Raw genomic sequence first — 27136 nt, 5'->3', positions numbered from 1 at the left:
GCGGAGGCAGCAGCAGGTTAACAGCAATTACAGAGTTCCTCAGGATCCAGCTTGGCGATCCACGAGGTGAATTCAAAATACACGGGGAAAGGGCTAAAGCTGGTTTTATTACACGTTTCCATGAGGCACTAACAGGCCAAATTCACTCCCTTGCCCCTTCCCCCCCACACACACACCCCTTGCCCTCACTCAAAATGGCGGCCGCGGCGCCGCCTGGCGAGAGGCTCGCGAGACGCGCGGCGGGGCCGGGAGCTGCCCGCTGCAAATGGCGGGGCGGCGGCCGGCAGGGCTGAGGCGAGGCGGGCGGCGCCGCCATGGAGCACATCACTACGCCTAAGGTAAGGGTAAGGGGCCGCGGTCCCCTCGCCCCGGCCGGCAACCAGCCTTGGGTTCCTCTCCCCGGCTCCTCGCAGGGCTGCGGAGCGCTGCCTGGCCGCTGGGTCCCCGGAGCGTTGCCCTTAAGCTCAGGGAAAGGCGTGAAGTGCGAGTGGAAGCGGCGGGGTGTAGGGTGAGGTAGAAGTTAGCTAAGCCTAGAAGCTCGGTGTGCTTCCGAGCATATTTTGCTTGTTTGAAGGTCCTGGCGAATTTCAGACAGCGAGCTGTCTTTGTTTGCTTCTAAGGGACGCGTGTTCATTAGTGGCCCTCTTGCTTGTCAGGGCGCTGCGAAGTCTGGAAGGCTTCAAAGTCTTAAAGGGTAGCTCTTTTAGTATATCTTACTGTATCCCAGTGTTGGAAAATGAAAATTGTCACTGAGGATACCGAGCAAAAAGTGTTCTGAGCATGATTCTTGAAAACTTTGCGTCAAAGTGAAGAGGCCCCTCAGTCTGAATAAATGGATCAAAATACATTTTGAAATGAAGTGGAAGAGAAGTTCAGGGAATGACAGCTGGGAAGGATTTCCTTCAGGCACTGTTTTCGATGCTGCAGTGTCGCTAAGGCTGACACTTGCTGTATTTTGTTTTGTTTTGTTCTCTGGGATATTAATTTGGGGATGTTCCTTACTGATGTTGCCTAGGCAGTTTGGCTGTACTGACAGGCGGCTCCGGGGATCTGAAAGAGGCAGATATAGATACGTGCTGAAAAACAGCATGGAGTGGGAAGATGTACAGCCAAGACCCCTGCACTTAAACTATCTTAAATATTTTCCATTATTTATCTCAGACCAGTGACTGTAAGGAAGCTTACGTATTCAGTACACAGAACTAACTTATTAGCACGATTTTAAGCTGCGTGTCTTCTTTCTTTCCTTTTTCTTTTTTTTTTTTTTTTTTTTTTTTCCCATTATTTTTGTTTTAGGGTGAAATCTGCCTTCATTAACAAGCAAATAGACTCAGGAAAAAAATATGAATTATTTTAATTAACGTTTTAGACTGTCCTCATGTTTCTTGACACCCTTTTAATTAAGTTAGTGTGGTTTATGAAATGCGCTTACATGCTTAAGCAGTGTGTTACAGCAAGTAGCTACCAATACTTCTTGGTAACGACTGGGTAGTTGGAAGACAGACCAGAAGGGCTGTGTCTTCACCAGCTATACTTTAATAAAAAACAAACAAAAACAAAACAACCCATGGACAGTCTTGTAGTTCTTTATCTTATTATTTCTACAGCCTTGCACAGTAATAAACTTTGATAACTTTGGCTACAAATCCAGTAATCCTACTAACTCATGCTGGTGTTAAATCTTGGCAACTTGGCCTTTTTGACTTTTGAATTATTTTGCCAGCTATTGATTTAAATTATAAGGCTGGGTTTGTAATGCAGGGGGGTCTAATTTTTATGTTTTTCTCTTTTTCTCTAATGTGTATGTTAGCAGTGGATTATGGTTGAGCAGGTGTTTAGGATTTCCTTGATCAAAGTCAAATTTACTTTTTAACTCTCTTATATTGCAGGTTGAAAATGTGAAATTACTAGATCGATATGCAAATAGGAAGGCAGCAAATGGGACGTTATACCTGACAGCTACCCATCTCATCTACGTGGATGCTTCTTCTGAAGTCAGAAAAGAAACATGGGTACGTGTGATACTTGGAGCCTGTTTAAATACAAATATGAGATACACAGTATTTTCATATGCAGTATGAGTGGTTTTGTGAATTCTAAAGTTGTGTTAGTCTTTTTATTGCATTCTGATTCTGAAAATGTTTAACAGAAATTACTGTTTTGGAAGGAAATGTGCAGAATGGTAGAGTGACCTGATAGAAATGACTCTGAATTTATGTCGGTTCCAGGAAAGGAAATAACTTAACCTAGTTTCCTATCTCAAGCTCAGTGTGCAGAGCTGCCAACCTTGAATTTACAGGTTTTAGAAGTACAAAATTAATGCTGAAACCAGCAGCCTTTGTTATTGATCATAAAATGGGAATGACAAAACATATTGCAGATGGGGGTGGAGAGGATGCAAAATAAAGAGAATTTGGCTCCTCTTAGAACAAAGTAAACCCAGTTACATTAGCAGTCTCTAAAAATAATTTGTTATACACCTGTGCTTTTTCACAGTCTGGCTTGTAATTACTTAGCCTTTGGGTGCACAATCTGGATGTTTATTAAGTTTTCTTGATAAATATAATAAACTCATTTTCTGCTGCTAGTAATGGGTTAGATGCATTAAGCATATTGCAGAATTTTTGTCTGTTTGTACAGCTTATGGCCTTAATAGTGGTTATCTGAAAGTTTTGATTATCTCCTGTTTTTTTAGATTCTGCATCACCATATTGCAAGTGTAGAAAAATTGCCTCTGACCACAGCTGGATGTCCCCTCCTTATTCACTGCAAGAACTTCCATGTGGCTCACTTTGTTATTGGGCAAGAACGTGACTGTCATGAAGTGTATACCTCATTGCTTAAACTTTCACAACCAGGTATTTGGGACGGAGTCTGTTTCTCAAACTGTTGCTGTGCAGTAAGCTGGAAGGCTTGTCTGAGCAATAGAGAAAGCTTCGCCTGTCAGACTGCTGGTGTTGCTGGAGAGGAGGATGTGAAATCAGAATCTGTTTCCACTGCTAGAGATGAATCGTGTGGGTTGGCACAATAAGTAGAGCTCTGCCCTCTGCACCAGGCTGTCTGCTTCTAAACTAAACAACGTTTTCTGACAGTGGAAACAAGGAGGTCTCTGATGAAGGACTTCTGAAGACCTGTACAAAGTTGATTTGCAGGAGTGAGGTGGTGTGCAGCATCTCACGCTTCTTTCTTGTAGTGCTCACACTGAGTAGTGTCATTTCAGCACTGGCTGTTGTCAGTTCTTTCTGTGATTTAGCTGCTGGCCGTGTGTAATTCTGCCCTTGCTGTTTAGCCAGATGTCTGTAGAATTCTGGATCCCACACAGTTGTAAATGTTGTCAACTTTTGTCATTTCCCAAAGCGGGGTTAGGTTAGTCTTCAGCGTTTGTCTTCTTTCAGATGTGAAGCCCTGTGCTTTGCCCTGGTACCATGACCTGGAATCGGTCATAAGAGTAGATGCAAAACATCCTCAAAAACCTGTGGTCTCTTCTGGCCTTGGCTGCTTAGTCCGTGGATGAATATTCAGGCTCTTTGTTCTTCTTGCAGGACAGCATTCCAGAGGGTTTCCTACCTGGCTTCTCTCTATACTAGCTTCTGTCTCTTTTAGTGAACCAGTATTTGGTGCCTTGCCTTATTATAAGGGTGTAATTTTTGATTGTGTTTTGTGACTTCGGCACTAGTCTAAAGGGAGGGAATTAATGGTGCCAGTCTGCTTCATGCTCACCATCGCGTAGGACTTGAATAGAAGGACTTCAGTAGAAACAATTTTGCCGTGTTTGAACTGCCAATTGAAATTAGGACTTGTGCCTGTTCCCAGCATCTTCCTTGTGTCCTGAGCTGTGGAGTTTTCCTAGTTCTGAAGCTTTAACTTTAATGCTGTATCTGGCAATTTTCTGATGTTCTGTTTAAAAGCTGTCGCTGCTCTTCCAGTTTTGGAAATTAGACTCATGTAGCATCCTGAAGTGTGGGAGCTGTCACTTCGGGAGATTACATCAGTCAGTTTCTTTTGTCTTGTGGTTATTTGTGTAACGTGCTGTAGCTCTTTTGTTCTATTTATGGATTTTTTTTTTTTTTTTTTAGTTCTTTGGTCTAAAATTTCTTTGTATGTGCTTCCTTCACATTATTTGGCAGAGCATATAATTATTTATGATTTGCACGTGTGATTGACAGTTATGGGTTACCTGTCTGGTAACCTGGCCACATTATCAGACTCTGGCAGGTGGCACTCTTTCTGGAGAGTTTACTGCCTTGGGAGTCAGCTGAATGAGTTATTGGTTGGATTTGCATTTTCTGAAGAGAGTGAAGGAAATTGGGAAGGATGAGATGGAGGGAGGAAGAAATTACCATTTGTCAGGCACAGCCTGAAGCTTTTGTTGGGCTGCCAGTAGTATTCAAGACGTCTGTCAAGCTTTCCGTGCAGCTCAGAACTCACTGTTGAATGATGAACTTACAGGTGTGCAAGACTCTTCACAGAAAAAGTTATCTTTAGTGTTTTCATTTCTGGATTAGTTCTTCCAATATCAGTCTCTTCTAGCATGCCTATTGCAGAAAATTCAGTAACAGTTTGTTCAGAAGGAATTAACTTCAAAATAGTAATTCTGATAAAAATGCTTTAGTGTATCTCCCTGTCAGTGGAAAATGAGTACTAGAAATTCCGGAGGATTTGAATATGAATTGATGACACTCAGTGTTACCCAGAATGAAACATGTACATGTAAATGTGAGGAACATTGCATGAAGTCCTAAACTTACATGCTTCATCCAATTCATTCATCTGTGAGTCCAATTTGGCTTGATAGGATTAGGAACGGTTTTGAGGAGCTGTTGAGAAATTCCAAATATCCGTACTCTTCTATATAGCACTCAAATAATATTTTTGAGGAGCGAAAAATCAGTCTAAGTAGTCTGCTTATATTAGTAAAAGTATGAAGTGATAAAATTTAAACTTCGGACTTGAGATCTTTGAGACAGAATCGTAAGTAAAACAGCTATTATTGAGACATGGTCAACTATGAGGTGAAGTGGCTTTTATAGAAAAACATTTCCAAGTTTCCTGACTGTTCTTGACTGAATCATTTGTTTGGTCCTTGTTTTCAGGTAGGCTACACCCGTAGTGTGGTGTCTGGCGCAATGTGCTTATACAAAAAAAAGCCTTTAGGAAGAGGTGTTGACCTTTCCATACGTCTTTTCTAACAAGTTAATTTTTTTCTTCTTCCCAGTGAAACCTGAAGAACTTTATGCTTTCTCTTACAATCCGAAAATGTCTAAAGATAATCGGGAGATTGGATGGAAGCTGATTGATTTGAAAGTAGATTACCAGCGTATGGGAATTCCAAATGACTATTGGGAAATAACGGATGTTAATAAGGACTATGAGGTAATTCTTGTCTGAAGTAGCCATTTGGTACAGTATCTCTTCTTTTGGTATTAATGACATCCAGCAATCCTACTGCTGCATAAGTGATGCCTCTGGGGAGGAGTGAGCTCAGTTGGTTTTAATTGAAGCAGCAGCTCCTTGATGTGAAGCTGTGGGTAATGATGCTATGAAAGAACAGAGCTGCAGAGTCACCTTGGTTTGCTTTGATTCCTCTGGCAAAATACCAGCTACTTACTTTTCTAGAGAAATGTCAAGCCATCTGTTACGAAAAACTGAAGTACCTTTAGCTTCTGTAGGTATTTCCAAGTCCTGCCCCACCAAGCTGGTGACAGATGTGTAGAGGAGAAATAAATGGCAGCAGTTTGGCTTGGTGTGAGGAACAAGGCAGAGAGGAAGGGGACTAGGTAGGGAAGGAAAAAAAATACTGAAAACGGATGCTTTCTTGGTTAGATCTTATGCTAGGGAAGGGTTCGTAATCATTTCAGTCCTAACTAGCTGCTGCTATTTCTTTTTTTCCCCTTTAAGGTCAAGTTACAGGTCTAAATGTTAAATGGAAGCACTTTTTAGCAAGCTTACTCAAACCCCTGCTTCATATTTCCCTTTTTATTTCTCTGTTGTGCACAAACTTTGTTTAAAAGACAAAGTGAACAAGTAAGGAAGATACGAGCAGGTTGTCTTGAATCCCTTTTCCCTGCTCTCCGTTCTCTCCCCTACCAGTTGTTTTTTCCTGTTCCACTTTGAGTTGAAAGAAGTAGGTGCCTCGTTGTCAGAAGCCACTGGTGGTTTTAATTGACTGTCTTTGGATGTCTGAATTGAGATGACTGAAGAGGTGCGTTTCCCATTAGCTGATCAGGGCACTGGAATGTGGGCAGCTAAAATTCTGAGTCACTTTGAAGCTAATACTTAACTTTAATTGCCAAAGCTGTACAACTTCCTCTAGGTTTCCAGTTTGTGTTCTAAACTTGTCAAGCCTTAAATAAAGGCTTATCTGTGAAGTATATGCTGAGAGGACATTTTATGAGGAAAATGGATAAAGTTGATGCTACCTGATTACTAGAAGGTCATTTCAAGTTGAGTAAGATTTAGAGGAAAATATATGTTTCTTTTTGTGGCAAATCAGCAGCTTTTTTAAAACTTAGGCCTTCAAAGAAGTTCTCTTTAAAATGTTTGGTGTACTGTACAGTCCAGTTTTAGGCTCAATTGCAAAATTCCGTTACCACACTGTTTTTATTATTTTCAGCCATTCCCTCAGTTTTTCTAAATGTATTTTAATGGCTTGACGCTTCAGATATGGTTTGTTTGATGTGCTATGGTGAATAATCCATTGCTGTATCTATAAATGTGAAGTTATAAAATTTTTATAGATCTTAAATTTCTCAGTAGTCACATTTGGATTTCTTCTTTCTTCTCACTTCAGGTTTGCAACACGTACCCTCCAGAAATAGTGGTTCCCAGAGCAGCGAATAAGGCAACGGTGATTGGAAGCTCAAGGTTCAGGAGCAGAGGGCGGATTCCGGTGCTTTCCTACTTATATAAAGAAAACAATGTTAGTTGTTCATTGTCTATTGTCTTGGGGGTGAGAGGGGAGGGCAGAGGTTCCCCTTCTAGCGAAAGGAAAGAGTGTGATGATTATTAAACTGTGCTAACTTCCAGTTTGAGAACTGTACTTCTCCTAACAGCTCTAGAATTGATTCCTAGACACAGGATAAGCTGGTTAAAGCCAAATATTGGGGGTGCATCCAGTGTTGGGTTAAAAAAACAAACAAACAACAACACGAGCTCTCCAGGCTTCCTGTCTGGAAATTTTTGATCAGCTTTCAAGAACTCCTTACATGTTGTTCTGTTTTTAATGTACCGTGTAGCTATATTGAATAATGTTTAACAAGATGCATGTTAACTCAGCTAAATCCTCTTACTATTGAAGAGGAAGAACCACCCTGAAACGAAACCTTTGCTTATTCTGAGTTAACAGATTCATTTTTTTTTTTCCTTCACTGAAGATGAGAATGTAAATTTTTAACTTTGCTGTCTCAGCAGTGTTTTAGATGCAGATGCTAGGAAAATGCTGTGACAGTCAAGTTGTTGTTTTCCTGAGGAAGCATGCCTTGACCTGGGCGACTGCGTGGAGTTGTTCTGGCAACAACTGGGATTTCCTTAGGGCATACCCAGTGCAGTTCTGAGTGTGGAATGGTAACAGCAACTGATAAGCAAAGCAGTAGAAAAGAAAGGTTAGGGAAATAGAAGTCAGGTGGAAAAATTGAAAACTGCTAATGTTTGGGATGATGAGTATCAGGCAGAGCATAGTGGATTTGAGGACAAAGCAATGAAGGGCTGCTCAGTCTGTTTTTGGGATTCTCAAAATTCTGTTTCTGTGAAATATTCCCATGGTATTTCTGCATGTCCATTTAAGTGGCAATTTTTTAGCAAAGCAGAGAACAGGACACTTAAAACCAACAAATTATGGTATTCTTTAGATCAGTGCAGCAGAGAAGATCTGAAAGTAGGAAAAATGTGCTCTTGTGTGTTGCAGGCTGCCATATGTCGCTGTAGCCAGCCGCTGTCTGGGTTCAGTGCTCGCTGTCTGGAGGATGAACAAATGTTGCAGGCAATCAGAGAAGCCAACCCTGGGTGTGCCTTCATGTATGTTGTAGACACAAGGCCAAAGGTATCTTCACTGGGTTCCTGGCTACTCCTAAAGCTTGCATCTCAATTAGCGATAGTGTTTCCAATTAATTCTTTCACAGCTCTGCTAATGCTTTCTCACGTAGCGTTAGGTTAAACTGCGTCAGTCAAAGATGAAATCAGAATCAGGCTCCTTACTCTGTCTTAATGTGGTGAATGTGTGACTGTGCGTAACAGAACTGCATTGTGGAGTGGTAAGAACGCTTGTGTTCTTGGGCTGTTCTGGGTTGAGGTCTGTGTTGAGGATGACCCAAAGTGAGCAGCAGTCTTGAAGCTGGCTGAGACAGTGAGCCATTTTCCAACAGAAAGCTGGGTCCTTAATGTGTTGAGTTGCAGCAAAGCCTCCAAAATCACTTTCACAACGCTGAAGTGCTTCTATCTGTGGCCTGGGCAGAAGTGGGGCTGCATGGAATCTGAGAACAATTGGGAAAGGCAATTTAATGCAATCAGCTTTTCTGGTCAGTAGCCACTATCTGGAGCTTGAACTCTGTTGCTGAGGTGTTTATTATATAAGAGATTATTGAAGAAACTTTCTCCAAATGAAATCTGTAATCCTCTTGAGGATTTGAATTTAGAAACTTAATCAAATGATTGCCTTAAGCACACTGAGGGTATAGGTATAAGCAAATTAGGACACACAGCACACTTATTTAAATACGAAGATGTACATGGCTCTGATTAATAAATGACTTCTGAGAACCTGCTTCACTATTCAGATTTTTGAGTTTTTATAGAAAGCACAAATTCCGTTAAAAAATGGTGAGGAAAAGTCATTTTGGGGAGATGGAATACTTCACCCATTGTTCAGGCGTGTTGTCTTTTTGCAGTATGACATTCCGTAAAGACCTACATTTAATTACAGAACAGGCTGTATATAGCAATTATTGCGTATTTGTTTGGTACAGACATCTTCTGGTCTCATAGTTGTTCCACTTATAAATTATTGTTATTTGGTTGTTCTGAAGATGTTCAGATACTATTGTATCTGAACTTTCTTTCTTCTCTCCTTTCTGTGGAAGCAAATCTTTCCTTCTCCCAGATCAGTATTTGGCGGCTGGAAGTATTTTCTTTGTCAGCAGAAAGGTTTCATGGTAGCTCTTGAACAGTTTTGGGTGATGGCTAGAACAACTGGCAGCTTTTCAACTTCTTTTTCTGCACTCCCAGTCGGTTGCTGTATTCTTTCTGCTCAACTTTAATATTTGTGTTTCCCTCAGGTGGCTTTATTTCATCTGTGCATGTATGTCTGTGAAAAGCTTTGGAATTCTCTTACTATTTCTGTACTACCGTGTATGTATGTTACTTGTAAAAATGGCTTTTCCTAGTTTTACTTTGATACGCTTCTGTCTGGCTCTCTCTGTGCAGTTTCACAGTGAAGACAAAATGTTTCTTTACCTTTTTGGATGACAGTACTCTTCTGCTGTTGTGTGAGGTTTTGCTACTGCCTGTCCTAAGAAGTGCTGTGCAAGGTCTTAATGAGCTTGTGCATCTGGCTAGTGGGTTGGAGACGCTGATGTCATTTTAGTAAAACATCTGGAAGTAATGTATGGGGAGGTGGGGAAGGACACCTGAGTAGCAGCTTTTCTTTTGTATATATTCTGGGAGATTTAAACACAACTGGCAGAGCAGACTTGTTTATTTCTGTGTGATGTTTCTTGTCACTTTCTCTCCTTTCCATCCTGTTCCCTTGAATTTGACAGTTAAATGCCATGGCCAACCGAGCTGCTGGGAAGGGTTATGAGAACGAAGATAACTACGATAACATTCGCTTTAAGTTTATTGGCATAGAAAACATCCATGTGATGCGGAACAGCTTGCAGAAACTCCTGGAGGGTAAGTATGGTGCATGCAAGTGGCCAGTTTATATTACCTTTGGTTCCTCTTGGACAGAACTATTCACTGACAACATATAAATCCAACATGCGCAAGTGTGTGTGGACTCAGAGCTGTGGTGGAAGTTGATTAGCAAAGTCCATGTATATTTCTTTGTCTCTGCTTTGTTGAAGTGTCTGACAGTATTAATGTTAAACATTTTCCCAGTAGACATTTCCTATGTTGTTGTGCTTAGTTTTATGGCGGATCAAAACTAGGAAATGACACGAACGACGTTCCTTAATTTTATTAGTTACATAAAACGTGAATTTCTCAAATGTTCCAAATGAAAAGAAAAACACTTAGAAAATATTGTTTAACTGGTGAGAGATCCTCATGGCTACTTTGAGCACTGAAAGAAAGCAATCATTGGTTGCTGAGATACTTCTCTGGGGTTTGCTTTGTTTAGTTTTGGACTACTTCAGTGTTAAGCAATGTGTCTAATTGGCAATAAAATTCTAGCTTGTTTTTTTTCCAAAGGCTTTAATCTCATTGTTCTTATTTTTCACTTCTGATTTCTTTGACTGAACTTTTGTTCCTGGTACACGAATACTCGGGTAACTAAGCTACTCCTTGAAATTGTGATCTTGGGGAAAAATGCAGAAGAGAAATACTTACAGAGCCTTTGGAGGCTGAGAGGTGAATCAGGCCTGTATTTGCATTGGTGTAATTTGGGAGAAATTCCCTTGAAGGCGATAGAGTACCTTGGATCAAACAAGTTACTTGGCAGGCTGGTTTCCAGGAATATGAACACATTTGTGCTAGCAAAGGCTGCGGAACAAGTCAGAGTAGGTGCTGTAAATCATTCTATTTGGTCCATGTGCTTAGTTTTCTAAAATGTAATATAAGCGCTGTCATATAAAATATGAATTTAATATTAAGTAACCAGCACAATGGTTATCTTACTTGGAATAGCTGAATAATTGATGCTACCAATTGCCTGGCCTGGTAGTGCTGCAGAATCTGTAGTGAGCTTGGAGAAAAATGAGGCTCTTCATGTCACCATGAGATTGGCCTGATCAGAAATACTGAGTCCTCAGTTGCCTGTAGCTGGCAGGTTCATTTTGTGGTGGAAGAGGAGGAAGAATAAATGCTTGTTTACTCCCAAATTCTTCTTGCTTGCTAAGTTTTAACAGTGATAAAAAAAAAAAAAAATCTCTTACTAATCCTGAGGGACTGTGGAACTGTATTACTGTATTTTCTGTGCTGGTTCTCAGTACAGCATCTGAGCTGCCTTCAAGGCTGTGTTATTTCTCTGTGTAACTTAGAGCTCTCCTTTCTTCAGATCCTTCCCATAGTGACAGCGTGCTGGTGAGTGTTGGGTGTCTGTGCGATGGTGATTGGTAGTGAAGTAACAAATCTTTAAAAATTAACTTGTGTTGGAGAAAACTCAAATGAAAAAAGTACTGAGGTAGTTTTAAAAGGAAGAGGCAGGTACTGTTCTCATGCAGCTAAAAAGTTCTGGATTGTGTATTTATATATGCAACCTGTAGTTTGTTCCCTTTAGACAGGACGCAGTCTGAGAACATTAACGTTTAGGATCTACAAACCTTTACTGCTGTGAAGGGATAATGAGGGAGTGGGAAGAAGATGGTGTTAACAGAGTCTCTCTTTTGTTTGTGTTCTTAGTGTGTGAAACAAAGTCTCCTTCAATGAGTGATTTCCTCACTGGGCTGGAGAACTCGGGTTGGTTGCGGCACATCAAGGCTGTGATGGATGCAGGCGTCTTTCTCGCCAAGGTAAAACTCTGTGCTGACCTGCAGGTGAATTTAAAAGTATTTACCTGTCACGTTAGGGACTCTTCCAAGGCTGTAAGGCAGTCTCTGGAGAGAAGGTGGGAAAACCTTCTTCAGATTGGCCCCACTTCTTCAAAACAAACAAAAGCCTGCAGTCAGAGCGCATCAAGTCAGTTACCCAACTGGCACTCTGAGTTGCTTCACGAAACTAAATGAAAAGCCATAGGGATTGAGACAGTCCTGTGGACTGCATTATAACGAATGCTTACATGGATGTTCTTACTCATTTGGAATGGGTAAAGTTATAGAAAATGAATGAATGACCTTTAGAAATGCATCTGTACCCTATAGCACTGTCCTTAGGAGTGCGAACGATGTGTAACCTTACGTTCCTAATGCAGCATGCTCATTAGTAGCTGGACTGTTGTGTTTTAAATGAGCAGTTTTGTAGACCAGCTTGTTTTCTCCTGGTTTAATGGGGTGCAGGGGCTGCTAATTTGTAATGTTCAACATAGCCGTTGTTTCTGTGGAGTCTTTGAAAAGAATGTGACTGCAGCCCAGGCAAAAGGAAAAAGTCAGTAAAGTAAATGGCTCTTCAATAGTAGGAGAGGGAATACAGGCAGATAGTGGCAAGAGCAATGAACTTCTGCAAATGCTGCCTTTTCTCTCTTAAAATTTAATGGTGTAGCAAGCAAGAAGCTATTCTGAATTTATCTTCTGCCAGCGGTACATAGGGATAAAGGTAATCCCAATGAGAGGAAGCGGGGGTGAACTCTTCTAATTTATCCTAGTCCCTGTGTGCACTACTTATTCTCTACTCATCTACCATTTTTTTCCTCAGAGGAAAGGACCGAAAATTCTTGGCATGTCAGAAAACTGTGTTTTGAGATCAGAGGATCTTTTGTTTCTTGACAGTCTTTCATGCTGACAAGGCATGCTCCAGCATTTTATTCTGGTTGGGGTTTCTGGGCATGATGGCTACATGCCCAGAAATGGTGCGTTTCCATGGTCCAGATGAGAAATGACAAACTTCCCCCTTGGGTTTTAGGCCAGTCTGGTAAACGCAGATGAAGGGACAGCATTTAATTACAGTAACCAAGCTGGAAAGCTGTTAAACTGTTCTGTCTGGTTTCCTTCACAGGCTGTGAAAGACGAAAATGCCAGCGTGTTGGTCCACTGCTCTGATGGCTGGGATCGCACGGCGCAGGTCTGCTCCCTGGCTAGCCTCCTCTTAGATCCGTTTTACAGGACTTTTAAAGGATTCATGGTAAGAATACGGATGTTGGAATTTCAAAAAGAAAAAGTGCTTCCTGGATTTGAAACGTAAACAAGCCCTAATTAAATGTTTTAGGCCATTTTCTGGAACAAACAGTAGGTGACCTATATAAAAACAGCTTTGATTCTATAAACAAGCTTTAATTGCTCTGAACAGCATGGGCGCAGAACAGCAGCAGTTGATTTACAATTCCCAAATCTTTGTTTCCTTGAAAGTCCATGTGAGAGCTGCTAATGAGACATTTCATCAAGAGATGAGTGAGCAAAGGATGGGACTCTGGCAGCAGTCCACAAGAAGAAGTGGTGAAGAAACTTGTCACCTAAGACAGACTGATCTGCTAGGATTTGAAGATGGGGGAACTCATTCATGTGCACAGGGAAGTGTGTAACCTGTATATCACACAAAATCTGTGCATCATTTAAGACCTATTTTAAAGCCATTACATGTGAATTTAGCCATTTGCTTGTACTGTGAGGATTTTCTTACATGAAACCATCACTGCATAAATAGTGTGATCTGTGACCTTTCCATTCATCTGCTTCAGTTAATTACTGAAAGACAAGCTGCTGCTCGTTCTCAGAGTTCCTTAAAAGAAGCCCCGAGATCAGAACAATGCAAATTTTGCTCCTTCACTGTGTTGTGCTGCTAGACCTGTTCCTTTCAGTACATGCGATTTTTTTTTAATTACTAGTTTTGTTTCTGAATTAAACTACAGTCTTTTAGCAATTAAAATTATATCGGTGCAAAACATTTACCTCGGCTTGGGTAGTGCTCTGGACAATTCTGTGTGATGAACGTGGCTTTGATGAGGGTCAGGAACTGTAATTAAAATGCACAAATACTTGTCCTGTGAGCAAATAGCCTGTATGCACAGATATTAAGACAGTGGTTATTCCTAGATGAATGCAACAGCCCTCTCTAAGAATTGGAAAAATTGAAAAAAGCAGTATAACTTAGTTTTCAAAGAAATTTCTTGTGAATTTCTGCCTTACTTTTCTTTAAGCCTCTGGAGGATATCAGGAATTGATCTTTAATGTGATCTAGGAAGACACATAATAAAGGATTAAGCATAAGTCATTTGGTTCCTTGTGATGCATATTTTAAAGGAAAATGCTGCTCCCTTGTCTACTAATAACATGTTCTTATCAGGAAATATATACAGCAGTGACATTCTGTTTGAGAGAAATAACCATATAGTTTTTCTAATTGCATCCTGAGCTCAGTAAACAGCTGTACTTTTTATATTCGTGTGTGTTAAACACTTGTTAAATTCCAGTTGCTGATGTATTTTGCTGAATGTCAGGATGGTCTCTTTCAAATTAAACAGTACGTAGTGTAGTACTGAACTGTTAATGGTTTTAGCTGTGTCTGTATATTATGATCTTAACAACACAAACTAAAACTACCTGAATACAGTACTAGCCTTGTTTTAAATAACTTGTGATTCCAACAGTGATGTTGTAGTGATAACTGTGGTTAACTCTAACCTGTAAATCACCATTACTGTTTTCATTAACTGCTATGGATGTACTTAAAACTGTAGGGTCACCAGGAAGCATCAGTCGTAAGCTTCGTGGAGTTAATACTAAAGGTTTAATTTTGCTTTTCCTGAAGAAAGTTTAATGCTATTTTTTCCTACCTCTGTTTTGAAACTAAAGGTCCTAATAGAAAAGGAGTGGATTGCAATGGGCCACAAGTTCTCTCACAGGTAAGAGCATGTTACCTTGGGTGTAGCGACTGGGTGAAGCCTTGACAGTGGAACTTGTGTAGTGTGCTCAAGTTTATGCTTTCCATCTGAAAGTTAAAAGGAAAATACAGCATAGAGGAGAAAAAATTTGGAAATGATTTGGTGACCTGAGGCCAGTATCTGCTGGGGTTATTCCACCAGTGCTCTTTGGGGATGTTCTTTTCATTACTTTATGCAATCACAAACAAATTGTTAGAATTTTGAACGTTTTCCTACCTGTAAAATCACATCTGCATTATATGGAGGCTGTTAATGTCTTGGTAAGATATGTTTTCTAATAATTTTCTTATAGAAAAATCTTGGCTAATATTTTTTGGACTCTTACCAAAACAAACTTCAGGCCACTGTAGTGCTAAAAAACAGTTTTGACCTGCATTCTCCAAGCAGGATAAAAACGTTGTCATCCCAGTAATTGTTAGCCTGCATATATCGGGGATATTGCCTTGGGGTACTTCTTGTTCCACTTGCCATAGAGAAACTAGAAATTGAGACGGTCCAAAGGAATACTAGGAGGGAATGTACAGGTCTACTCAGTGGTATTAACTTGTTAAAAATGGAGGCTTTTGTTCTTGATGTGAAACTGACTCCATTTAATAGTAAAACGAGGCCGTTTCCGTGAAGTGTATCAAGGAAAAATAAACCATGTGTGCACGCTTCGCTCTTGCGTTAGAAGAAGTTATCCAAAGATAAAATAGCTGTACAGAAATTGTTGGCCAAACAAACACCCCGTTTTTTAGGGACTATTTTCACATTTCTTAAGACTAAAATGATACTCCTATTCTTCTAATATATAGGGTTCTTCCAAATATGAGATCCCCTGTAAGAGACAGAAAAAGTACTTGAGACCCAAATTTCACCATTGCCTAAGAATAAGAACTTCTGTTCCAATAGCTGGAGAAAATCTTTCCTCTCCTAGTGGTGGCTGAGGGTAATCCGTCCTTTTTCATACTTCTTAGGATATTGGAGTTGGAATCTAGTTGGGATCTGATTAACATGATCCCTGTAATAAGAAATCTTATTTAATTTTTCTGCTTAGGTTTGAGGGCACCGTGTTTATTTCCCTGGATTTCCAGGTCATATCCCTTCTGAGAAAAAGCATTCTGCACTAAGTTTTTTCTGTTAAGAAAGAGCAGTCAGTACAGTACAACAGAGGGTTGGCTGCTTTCCAAAAATACCATTGTTCTTTTTCTGGTTGTTTTTTTATTTTTTCCTTTTCTTATGGTATATAATGAAAACCGTTAATTCCCTGGCTAGGTTTTTGCAGAACTAGTAGGATTTTTTCTGAACTTCATCTAAAGCTATGAAAAGGTTTATGCTTTTTTTTTTTTTTTTTTTTTTTTCCTGAGTAAATTGCCTACCAGGACTTCGTTTCTGCTGTCTGTGTGGGCAAAATCAGTTTATTTTGGATGTCTCTGTGCATTGTGGCTAGTCTTGCACCATAAAATACTCATGTCCATAGAAGATCACAGAAGACTCCTTTTTCTCATTGTTTCTTACTGTTCCTGGTAGACAGAATCTTGTTAATGTCAACCTTTTTTTCTCAGTTTGGGAGTAGTGTTACTTTTTTATGGTAAAGCTGTAGACACTCCTTTGGAGAACGTTGCATTTTATTCTGGTGCTTGCATTATGGCGTAGGCTTGAGGGTTCCTATTTCACAAGTATCCCTTGTGATGCTCAGAAGTCTGTTGTGTAGGTTCTTCCATTGCTAACTTCCCTTTTGAGAAGGGGACACTGCCCAACTATTCCCACTTCTACCCAGTACCCTTGACAAAGGAGTAATGTTTTCTTGAGGATGCCCTGGTCTGAAAGAGAAAAGCTGGCACTTGATTGGGATCCCGTTGTGTGTGCAAAGGCTTAGTCCTATAGAGAGTGCACTCCCACGAAGGTGGCATGCTGTAATGAGTAGTTGTAGGATAAACTGCATGTTTTTTTCTAACTCTGCAGAATAATTCCTTATTCTATTAGCGAAGAACGTTTTGTAAGTAGTGACACAGAATTTGACCCCGTTTTGTTTGTATTTCTCTAGGTGTGGCCATCTGGATGGTGACCCAAAAGAAGTGTCCCCTGTCTTCACTCAGTTCATTGAATGTGTCTGGCAGCTGATGCAGCAGTTCCCTTGCGCGTTTGAGTTTAATGAGCGCTTCCTTCTTGAAATCCATGATCACGTCTACTCCTGCCAGTTTGGAAACTTCCTTGGGACCTGTCATAAGGAGCGTGAGGATCTGAAGTGAGTTGGCAGTTTATAGGGTCAGCAGTCTGGAAAGCAACTCAAATGTTAGAAAAAGGGCAGGTTGTATGTTTGTTCCTAGAGAAACTGTAGATTGGTGAAGAGTAGCATTGTCTCCATGGGTGTTTGTTCTGCAGCGTGGAAAAAAAAAAAGTAGATGAATTACATCCACCATAGTCAGATGTGGTCCAAATTAAAACAATACTTTGCAGATAGTGCTTTTTGGATTGGATGTTGTCCATTTTAAACTATTATATACTCCTCAATGATATATTTCATGTTTATGAAATAAAGCAGATACTGTGTAAAAGTAATTCTTAGCTCCTTTAATCTAATTCTACTCAGAACAGCTAGCATTATTAATCTACTTAACTTGATTCTTTTTTTATTGATTAGATCTTATTTGTAATTGACAGAATCTTTGAGAAGACCCATTCTCTGTGGCCTTTCCTCTTACAGAAGAAGCAGGAATTGAGAAATCCATTGTACAAAGGATTTACAGCTTACAAAGAGCTTCAGCCAAACACATTACCTTTTAGTTTCCAGTAAGTTACTTCTTTAAAAAGGGGCGTTTCTTTCATTGTAACGGTTCAGTAACTCGGGTTTACTGAAATAACCTTCTTGCTGATTAGTGGCTTGTTCTACCCTTTGCCTTCATTCCTCATCCATAAGCTGAAGATAGTAGTACATGAGTAATTGATAAATAAATGCAGGTACTGTAACTTAGTTTTCTTTTGCTTTCATTTGACAACGATAGCGGGGGGATAAGCAAGGAGAAGAATAATTCCACATAGGTAGGTTAACACCCTCCCCACCCACCACCACCTCCAACTTCCTCTTCTGACAAGAAAATTTGAGAGGGTAGGCAACTGTTAAAGTTCCTCCTTTCCTCTTTTTTTTTAACATATATTAAGGAAGTCTTTCAATTGAGAATTTCAGTGTCCAGTCACACCCAGGCTTAACGCAGTGAGAGTACACAACACTTCCACAAGAAGGGATTTCTTGTTGCAGCGTGCATTTGCTTGCCCTGGGTACTACAGCTGGAGTGGATAGTTGTGCTTTGTTTCTGGCTCACTCCTCCTCCCTGCTGAGAGAGGGATACAAAGGCATCTGTACGTGCTCGGTGTTACTACTGGAAGGCCAAGGGTTTTCACAGAAGTAGGGAGGTAGGGCAAACTGAGAACTGGAAAGTGAACTGCCCAAAGCCTGAGTGAATCTGTTGTAGAACAGTGTATCTGTGTCATCTTTTAATACCTATTGCAAACGCGTGTGGATCATAGGAAAGAAGTACTTAAACCCTCAGAAGTTTTTCTTGAACTTTGTTAAAGCGTTTTAAAAACTCGTCTATTGATACGAATTTGATAGTCATAGGTTGTGGCATTTTCTTACATCAGTTACTAACGTTTGATACTTTTTGCCTTGAGTACCATCTGGTTTCTGTTATGACCGCTAGTGTACAATTGGCTGCCTAATTCTTCTTTTTTTTTTACCTGTTCTCAAGGTTTTGGTGTGGGATGTACAATCGCTTTGACAAAGGAATGCATCCAAAACAGTGTGTATTGGATCATCTGCTAAGCTGCATGAGCCAGAAGATGAAACTAGAGGACAATGCATCTGAATTAGAAAATGTGAGTCACGAATCTTGTCAATACTTAAAATTATATGCTGGTTTTGGCAAATATAACTGGATTAAATATTGGCATTAAAACAATTGTTTCAACATACTGTGAAGAGTTGGACAAAATGAGGAGGTAAATGACATTACTGTAATGACTATATTCTATTACCCAAAACCCTCATCTTCTAAAGTTGTTTGGTCAAGTGCTGTTGCAGGCTCACAATGGTCTAATTCTCTAAGGAAAACATGTTAAAAGAAACCTGAGTTTCAACCTGATGTGCAGCAAACTTCATGTGAGGGTTAGGAAAGAAAAGAATGGGCTCAGTTTCTGTCCCCCTGCTCCCTAAAAATATAAACGTTGTTGGTTACAGCTTGCTCCCCGATTCTGCTTTCCTGTCTTCTCATTTACAAGACATGTTGAAAAAAAGTGATGATCAGCCAGGTTTTAAAACAGTGGAGTTAAGATGAAAGCTGGCTTTTATGTAATGGCTGAAATGCAGATAGGTAGGCTGAATTGTCCTCTGGAAGTGGCCACCTTGGAGCTGAAGCACTTGAAATGAAGGGCAAGCTTGCACATCTACCACTTCTGTTCTGTGGTGTTGGAGGGCAGCGATAATGTGTCCAAAATAACCAATTTCTCTTCTCCAAACCACAGTAGTGTAATAAACAGCAACAGACTGCACAAAGCTTGCTCAGTTCTGTCAGATTCCCCAGAGATGTATCTTTATCTTCATATAGATAATTATAGCCGTTTGGGCACAGCAAGAGGGAAGGTGGGGGCAGGGCTGTAGTGGAAAATAGTCTTGTTAGCTTTTAAAGGGCTGTAGTTTTGTTTCCATAGTTTCTGCGTACAGCAGCGTGAAAGGAGAAGTGTCTTTTCTTTCTGCTCAAGGCGCTACTTACAATGTCCTTTGTGTGCTTAAAAAATAAAAAATCTAAAAATACAGTAGTGAGAGATCCATCTAAAAATAAATAAGTGAGAAGACCAGTGTCAGTGTCCTTTGCTAGGTTAATGTGAATGTTTAGGCTTGTGGTTTTATCGATCAAACAGTTTTCTTAGGTTTGTTTCAAAAAGCTCTGCCTGGGTATAGATAATTGCATGTGTTACTTTTTCAGCTCTGTAACTGAGCATGAAAGTGGCGCTGTCACGGGACTGTTATGTTGACAGTTGTGTGTGTATCCCTGACATCTGGGAATAACAGTTTTCATTAATGTTTTAAATGTCTTTCTGTTTGTGTAATGTCTTTCTGTTTGTGTAGAAACTTCCCTTCCTTGATGGTCCTTTGCCCAACGAAGCTTGCTCCTTATCTAAAGTAGGAAGTGCTGCTTCGAAAACACCACTGCTGAACACTCCCCAGGATTATGAAGGGGAACCGCCGCCTGTGCTGACCAATGGTATCTCAGTGGGGAACATAGATGTTATGTCAGATGTGGACCAAAAGAACAAAGAGAACCTGTCTAATCACCAAGACCTCCCTGACCTTAATGCCACCGACGTTTTAGACTCTGAAGCTAAGGAAGGAGAGCCTCAGTGCCATTGATCAGCTCTGAGAATTGTGTTAAATGAAGCAGGTGCTTGTGGTGGTGAGGCATGAGGGATCTGTGCCCCTGTGCCCACCTTCTCCAGCCAAGTGTTTGTGTGTGTGTTGGCAGTGAGCTGTGCCCTCGCTGTAACAAGCACGGTCTGTGTTTGGTTTGCATCATTTTGTGGCTAAAATGATGAAGATTCGTACAGAGCTGCTGAGGCTATCTTGAGTTAGTGTAAACCTTACTGTTCAGTGGAAATGAAAATGTTTAAGGCTAATAACTGCCTGGCAGTACTTGTATTTCAAGCTGAAAGACATCGTGGCCAATTAATGTGGGGTTTGGAAATTGCCCAGTGTTCATGACTGGAGTAGGAAAGATGCAATCCGTTTATTTTCAGTGGTGGTGCAAGGTTGTAAATGCCCTTTCAGTTCATCTAAAATTGATTTAAAAAAAAAAATATTTTCTTAGCTTTGAATGAATCTCTGCATGGACCCTCACCTTGTGGCAGAACTGATTCATTTTTTGTTTCCTATGCATATTTGTTAAACAAAAACAACAACAACAACAAAAAACTGTGCCTTTTTATGGAGACCATTTTAACGTCTAGCAATGCAATGTAGTATTTTTATTATTGTAGTGTAGGGTGTAGTATTTGGTCTTCTTTGTAGTCAGTATTTTTAAACACTGTTTTGTATCTGCTGCCAGCTTCCCAAGGATCTGTGCTGGTCTCCTGAGTTTAGTAGCTTCAGAGACACTGTGGTGGTTTTACTCGGGTGGTTATTTCACATCATGTGTTGAGTGATTACGGTGAATGTTACCTTGAATGTTAAAATCATGTGAAAGCTTAGGGCTGAGTGGTCTGTACTGTCAGGACCTGAGGAAATGAACAATTTCTCTCATAGCGATGAACTTTGTCATTTGGTGAAAGTGGTGACAAAACCTAGATCAGGATGGGACCCATTATTGGATCGAGAAGTGGACATCTTGGCTCATGACTGTGGCTCCATCTTGGACTCACTGCAGTGCTTGTTGTGCTGCTTGGTTCCTTTGAACTGCAGTAAGCTCAGCTGGAGATACTGGTGAAAGTTGAAAGTTTAACACAAATGTATTCCATTTACTCCATTCCAGAGGTTCATCTCCCCAGGGAAATGAATGGCACAGAAAAGCCATTCTGCAGTACTTGTTCTGGACAAATTTCTCCTATGAATGTGTTTAATTGCATGAGTCCCTTTGTGCAGCTAAATTCAGTAGTTTTTTTTTGCTCTCTTTTGGATTATGCTCAAATTCAATGCTGCCATCAGGTCTTAAATCAGGTTTTTGCTCTTCTATAAAATTCTGAAACAACAAAAAAATCTAAGTTAGCCCTTCCCAATCTGCAATAAAAAGTAAGAACATTCCATTATTCCATTACAACATTGCAATATGCAGTGGTTTGTGTGTTTATAACCTGTCAGGAAATGATGAACAATTAAACCTTTTTTCAAGAAGAAGCGGGGGGGGGGGGGGAGGGAAATGAAAAACAAAACCATCCCAAGTGTCACTTTGGGTAAGAAAATCTTAATTTTATATCAAAAGACCCAAGTAAGAAGGGCAGTATCTGAGAACAGTTTCTTTGGTGCCTGGAATGGCAAAGAGAAACTTTTTCTGATGTTGCAGGTTCTTAAATCTTAAAGCAAGTAATACTTGTCTGCTTTACAAAACAGCTGTTTTCCAGGTATGAGTGAGAGAGCTAGCGTGTGTGCTTGATTTTTCCAAGCTAAGCACATAAAATACTGATCTAGATACACTTACACTGAAGATGCTCAACATTTGTTTTGTGGGTATGTTGCAACTGCATATTGCATCATGCAAACAGCTATATATTTTATTTTGAAGGATGCATACTTCTGAATGCATCGCTTTTAATCTCAAGATTATCTACTGTTGTGTCTCTAAAAAAAAAAAAAATAAAAAATCAATCTGATTAACATTAATCATGCTTAGCACCAAGCAAGATAGCCTGCCAGCCCTTGTTTGCCATATTCATTTACTCCTCAGACGAAGAGATCACACCCAAATCTTCGTCTTGCTGCTCTAAATACGCAGGGTTTGAAATTTTGCTGTAGATTTCCACTGGAGAGCAGTGGGGAGATTCCTTCCCTTTGCTTCTTCATAGCCTAAAAGCTCAGTTTGGCATATGCACTTTGCAGTTCAGAGCTCCTTTCAAGAGTCCAATAGACTAACCGGTCTTCTCTTTCTAGGTAGTAAGAGTAGTGGATAGTATGCACAACTTCTTCAGTAGAGAACTCTTTAAATGGTAAATTGAGACCAAGATAGGCATTTCTTAGGACCAGTTATTCTATGTCAACAGTTTTTTAATGTACTTTGTAGTGAAAGTTAGTGATACAGAATTATAGACAACTTTGACTGACTACTGAAGAATTTAGATATACCACTGGTTAATCTTTGTATAAAAACATTTTGCAGGAGGTTTCTATAAAATGTTTACACACTGCCTTGTCTTTTAAATTACCGTAGATTATCTTAAAAAATGTATAATGAACTTTGCTTATCCCTAAAGTAGGATGCTGACATCTCCGCAGATCTTTGACTACAATATTACTTTAGGTGCATAAAACCCTGAAGAGATTACTTTATACACTGAAAGTGCTTATAAGCTTTTAATAATCATGATGCTTTTGACTTCAACAGCAAAACAATGCATGACTTTATACTTTGAAATGCAAAACCTAGCCAAAAAAGGGAAACAATCTGTCGTCTTAAACTGCTTGCATTTAATATGTACAAGCTTGGCCAAAGCCTACAACGTATTCAAAGTCATTCATGCTGGTGCTGTAAATTTATGGAGCTGGAAAAGATAGCAGGGTTTCCTGGAATTCCATGAGGTTATTTGTTTGAAAACCAATTAACTAGAAGCATTTTTTTGTTTTGTTTTGAAGATGAGTTCTGTTTTGAACTCTTTGTGTTTTTAAGACCAAAAAAAAGAAAAGCTGTTCAAAGCACTGCAGCATGTCCTCAGGTCTCTAATCAACCAGGATTGGCTTCCTAGAGTCTTGCAGAAAGCCCGTGTCCTGGTTCCTTAGGGAGTGCCCTGCTGGCGGTGGTGAGTGACTTCGTTATATGTTCCCTGAAAGCATTAAAGGGAAAAACTAAAAACTGTTAGGTAGGAATTTTGTGTGAGCACTGTAGAGGTGAAAAGTTACTCAACTTATTTATTCCTAGTGGAGATCTGCGTGTTGCGAAGTGATGAGTGCTTTTTTTTTTTGTATTTGGAGCTGTTAACTGAACAATGCAACTTGCTGCTTTCCATTTGGATTCCTCTGCCAGGGAGGAAGAAGGGATCCTATTTGCTGTGGGTGGGTTCTGTTCGTGTAAAACTCTTCCTGGAGCACTCCCTGCTTTCTCAAGGTAGTCTGTTACGGTGTGCGTAATGTCTCTTGCTACAAATAGTTCTGATATTGCTGTGGGCAAGTGCCTATAATACTCTGCATTACAGCTACTGTTCTGAAGTAGAGGAAGGGATTTGCCTAGCTTTATTTCGAAGTGAAATGTCTTAATGTGAATCTCCTAATGCTGGATTCTTAAATAGCTTTGTTTTGCAGCTGTTGTCTGTGGCAGGGAAAATCAAACCAGTACTGACTGCTTTACAGGAAAAAGGGAATGCCTGGTTTGGCCACAGGTGGTGTAGTTCCAGCTGGCCCTCTTCCACAGCTGTTTAGAAAAGCCTGTGAGCATAGTATCCTTCTAGCTGTGTTCTGGTCCTGCTCTGAGTGCATCCCTGACATTTATGTGCTTAGAAGAGGAGGCCACCATGTGGGTGCTTGTTGATCCATGAAACTACTTTGACTGGGCTAGAGAAGGAGAATTGCTTCTAGGTCGCTAGTAAACTACAGCGAGCTTCAAGTCCTGCTGGGAGCTGAAGGTGTGCAGAGCTTCCCAGGATCACAGCCATGAGTTAGACCTTCATGGGTTGCAGGTGGAAATAACCACGTTGGTGAAGGGCCCTGTCTCTGCTATTTCCATTGACTTTAGGGATCATGAGCCCCGGTGGGCACTCAGCAAGTACCCTTGCATCTGAGAAGCCTGTAACATGTGCAGGGAAAGTATTTAAAAGAGCTCTTCTGCCAGGTGCTGGCTTCAGTTCACTTCTCTGGCCAAGCTGGCCTTTGGGTAGCTCCAGTGCCTGGCAGTTGCTCCCCCAAAGGGATAGCTGCTTGGCACTGCTTAGTAATGAATAGTCATGAGTGACCAAAAGAGATAAAAATGTTGTTTCTCTCTTCTCTTCACCACCACTTTGAGTGCTGGGATCATTTTTTTGATAAACCCAACAATTGTTAGAAGCTGAGGCAGTTCCTTGTTTACATGCTGTCCCTCTTGCACACAGAAGCACTTCCCATGCCTGAAATCTGGGCTGGGAGGAACTAATCTGTTCTGAATGTACTAGTTTTGTTTTAATTAATACACAGCACTTCATTAATTGGATGAGGAATGTCCCAAAACAGGTGAAGTCCGTGTTTTAGTATCTTCAACACCAGTTGTAGCCAGGTCGGTGCCAGCTGCAGTCAGTGTAAGTTGTTAGGGTGAGCATTTAAATGTGCACTCCTGTCCTTTTGGCATCTCTTGACCTACCGAGGCAATGCAGAAGGTAGGTGAAAATGTTTGACCTGATCCCCTACCAGCAGTTGTGCGTATCTGCCTGTACTCCATGTAGCAGCATCCTACTGGGCCAACTGGTAGCACTGGATCTGGTCACATGCATCGGAGCACAATGTGGTACTTTTCTCATCATCACCAAGTGATCTTTGTAGGAACTTACCTAAATGTGTGTGTAGTACGCAGCTGAGAGTTTTAAATGTTTCTGCTGTTTCTGTAAGTCGGATGCTGTCGTTGTCCTTAGTGTAGTTGATGAGGGACATCTGTATAAAACTGTGTATGATTAAATCCCATATTCTTGAATGTGCTGCGATGGCCGTACATATGTAAGTCATTTTAGTTAATGCACTGCTTAAAAACATTGTACCGTGTTTAGAGGAGCACTGTGTCCTTTCTCCAAATGTATTTGTCTCATGAAGTTGCATTTGTATGATGGTTTATTTTTATTTCTTACAAAAATAAATACCTTGTCTTTTTAAAGGAAATAATTGATGTGTTTGTTAATTAAACTCAGAACAGAACTTCATATTTTGGAGTGTTGATGCATTTAAAGACTCTTAAGGAGTGATCTTTCCATAATGTGATTCCACTTCTTTTACAGAATAAAAGGTAGGTGACCTCGCTGGATTCAGAGGGGCTGTTGGGCACGTGGTGCTGCTTGGTGTCCTTACTCTTGTTTTATGATGATGATGATTAAGGGGTGTTAAAGCTTAGTACCTTTTGTACATGCTTTAGTTAGTTTTATATTGCTTTTCTTTTTATATAAAAACTATTAGTTTTATATAAAAACTAATCTTTTCTGTGTTTCCTTCCTCCTGGAAGGCTGTCTATTCCTCACTCCTAGGTAAGACTGTTGACAGATTGCTCCAAGCTGAGTTAAAAAGCTTTCTGAGAAGCTACTAAACCATCCTGCTGGCCTGCTGTAAGAATTGAGTTTGACCTTTGCAGGTGTTGCATGGTAACAGGTGAAGAGACTTCTTCCTGATAACTTTGAACAAAGAATCTGCAATCTGTCTGCTGATGGTATTGTTTAAAAATGCTCTTCTGTGCGATTCTATTTAATCATAAACTCAGTACTGGGGCAAGGTGTGGTTGCAGGATGTTTGAGGAAGGAGGAGATTCCAGGTGCAAAAACTTGTTTGTATACAAAGCTGGAATTGGTGCTTTAATTTACACCTGCGCTGCAGCAGTCAAATCCTACAATTAAATGTACTTCTGCAAGGCAGATATAAACAAAGTGATACCAGCTAATTTGCTGCTTATAAGGCTCTCCAAAAATGCTTGGGGATGCCTTTTGGGTTGGTAAACTTACGTAAACTGTTTAAATGTGTGCCTGGCAAAGCAGCGTAAGCTATTTTAGCAAGTAATTTTAAAAGAAGTGTTTAGAGGTTTTTAATGCCATGTGAGAGATGGGGGGCGATTGCAGAGGAACATACAGGAGGGCAGCAGCAGCAGAGAGAGAGGAACTGTTCCTCCTGGGTCAGTTCAGCACCAGGCCATTCAGGCTTACCCCTTAAGTATGAATAGCCCCCAGCTACACATCACCAGGCAGGAGGGCGGTGAGACCACGATCACTAGGGATGGGCCCAAAGCCAATACCTGTTACCCAGCTGCTGAATCCTTTCCACTGCAATGTACATCCTAAAACTGGATATCTTCTATGTATGAAGGCCAAAAATATGCTCGGCAGTTGGGTATACTCAGTCTTCAGATGTCTGGGAGTCTTTTTTTTTTGCTTGGTTTAAACATTCCTAATGCTTTCAGAGAAATTTTTCATTTACCTAGACTGCTTGCCTTGCATTTAACTGGATTGTTAGCATGTAATGAAGGCAGTGGAGTGGAATGGATAAAACTAACTTACATCTTGGGGAAACATACCGTCTGTTAGCATCTTTGCTGAGGGGGATTTAAAACTTCCCTGTTGAAGCTAACAAGTGCTGAGGGAGTAGATTGCATGTAGGGTCGTTGTAGGAGTATAGCTAAAGGCTTGTGGTTCTATCAGCTCTAGTTTTGAACAGCTCCTGAAATACACTGAATAAAAATACTCATCAGTAAACTTACTTGGAGCTATGCACGGAAGTCAAGTCTATTGTTTAGGTGGGAAAAAAAACACGTTTAAGTTAACTTGCTGCCTTGTTGAGGTTCAGGTTCATATGTGCCAAAAACGTTTAAATACTTGGTTTGTTTCAATTCTGCATTGGAGTGGAGTTTGAGTATTGTAGTACTCATTCTTTGGCAATGTAACTGTGCTCTGTTCCTTTCAGCTCAGTCACCTAGCTGTTAAAGGTGATGGCAGTAATTTGAGACTTCATGCATACATGTAAAAAGGACAAATTCATCTGTGAATGAAGTGCAGTAACAGAACTGAACCTTCACCAGCGTTATTCATGGTGAGAGGAAACATCTGCAGTGCCTTGCATGGGTCTGC

The 27136-nt window shown here is 40.4% G+C and overlaps 1 protein-coding gene across 1 annotated transcript; it reads left to right on the top strand.

The window, feature by feature from the left end:
* Positions 1 to 260: 260 nt before the first annotated feature.
* MTMR8 (myotubularin related protein 8) lies at positions 261 to 25188 on the top strand. The gene is made up of 14 exons (XM_032196122.1): positions 261 to 338; positions 1890 to 2012; positions 2696 to 2858; positions 5216 to 5373; positions 6791 to 6919; positions 7904 to 8038; positions 9753 to 9885; positions 11554 to 11663; positions 12802 to 12927; positions 14595 to 14644; positions 16710 to 16910; positions 17327 to 17455; positions 18412 to 18538; positions 19788 to 25188. Exons 1-14 carry the CDS (start codon positions 315 to 317, stop codon positions 20067 to 20069), a joined length of 1890 nt encoding a protein of 629 aa, XP_032052013.1. The 5' UTR covers positions 261 to 314; the 3' UTR covers positions 20070 to 25188.
* The last annotated feature ends 1948 nt before the right edge of the window (positions 25189 to 27136 follow it).

This window comes from Aythya fuligula, chromosome 13 (genome assembly GCF_009819795.1).
Source record: "Aythya fuligula isolate bAytFul2 chromosome 13, bAytFul2.pri, whole genome shotgun sequence".
NCBI lineage: Eukaryota > Metazoa > Chordata > Aves > Anseriformes > Anatidae > Aythya > Aythya fuligula.
Note: the sequence above shows the minus strand (reverse complement) of the source record. Positions and strands in the feature narration are given on the sequence as shown.

Coding starts and splice junctions, on each gene's coding strand:
- MTMR8 (XM_032196122.1), top strand. CDS start 315: ATGGAGCACATCACTACGCCTAAG. Junction 11,664..12,801: donor CAGGCGTCTTTCTCGCCAAG/GTAAAACTCTGT, acceptor TTTCCTTCACAG/GCTGTGAAAGACGAAAATGC. Junction 12,928..14,594: donor GGACTTTTAAAGGATTCATG/GTAAGAATACGG, acceptor TTGAAACTAAAG/GTCCTAATAGAAAAGGAGTG.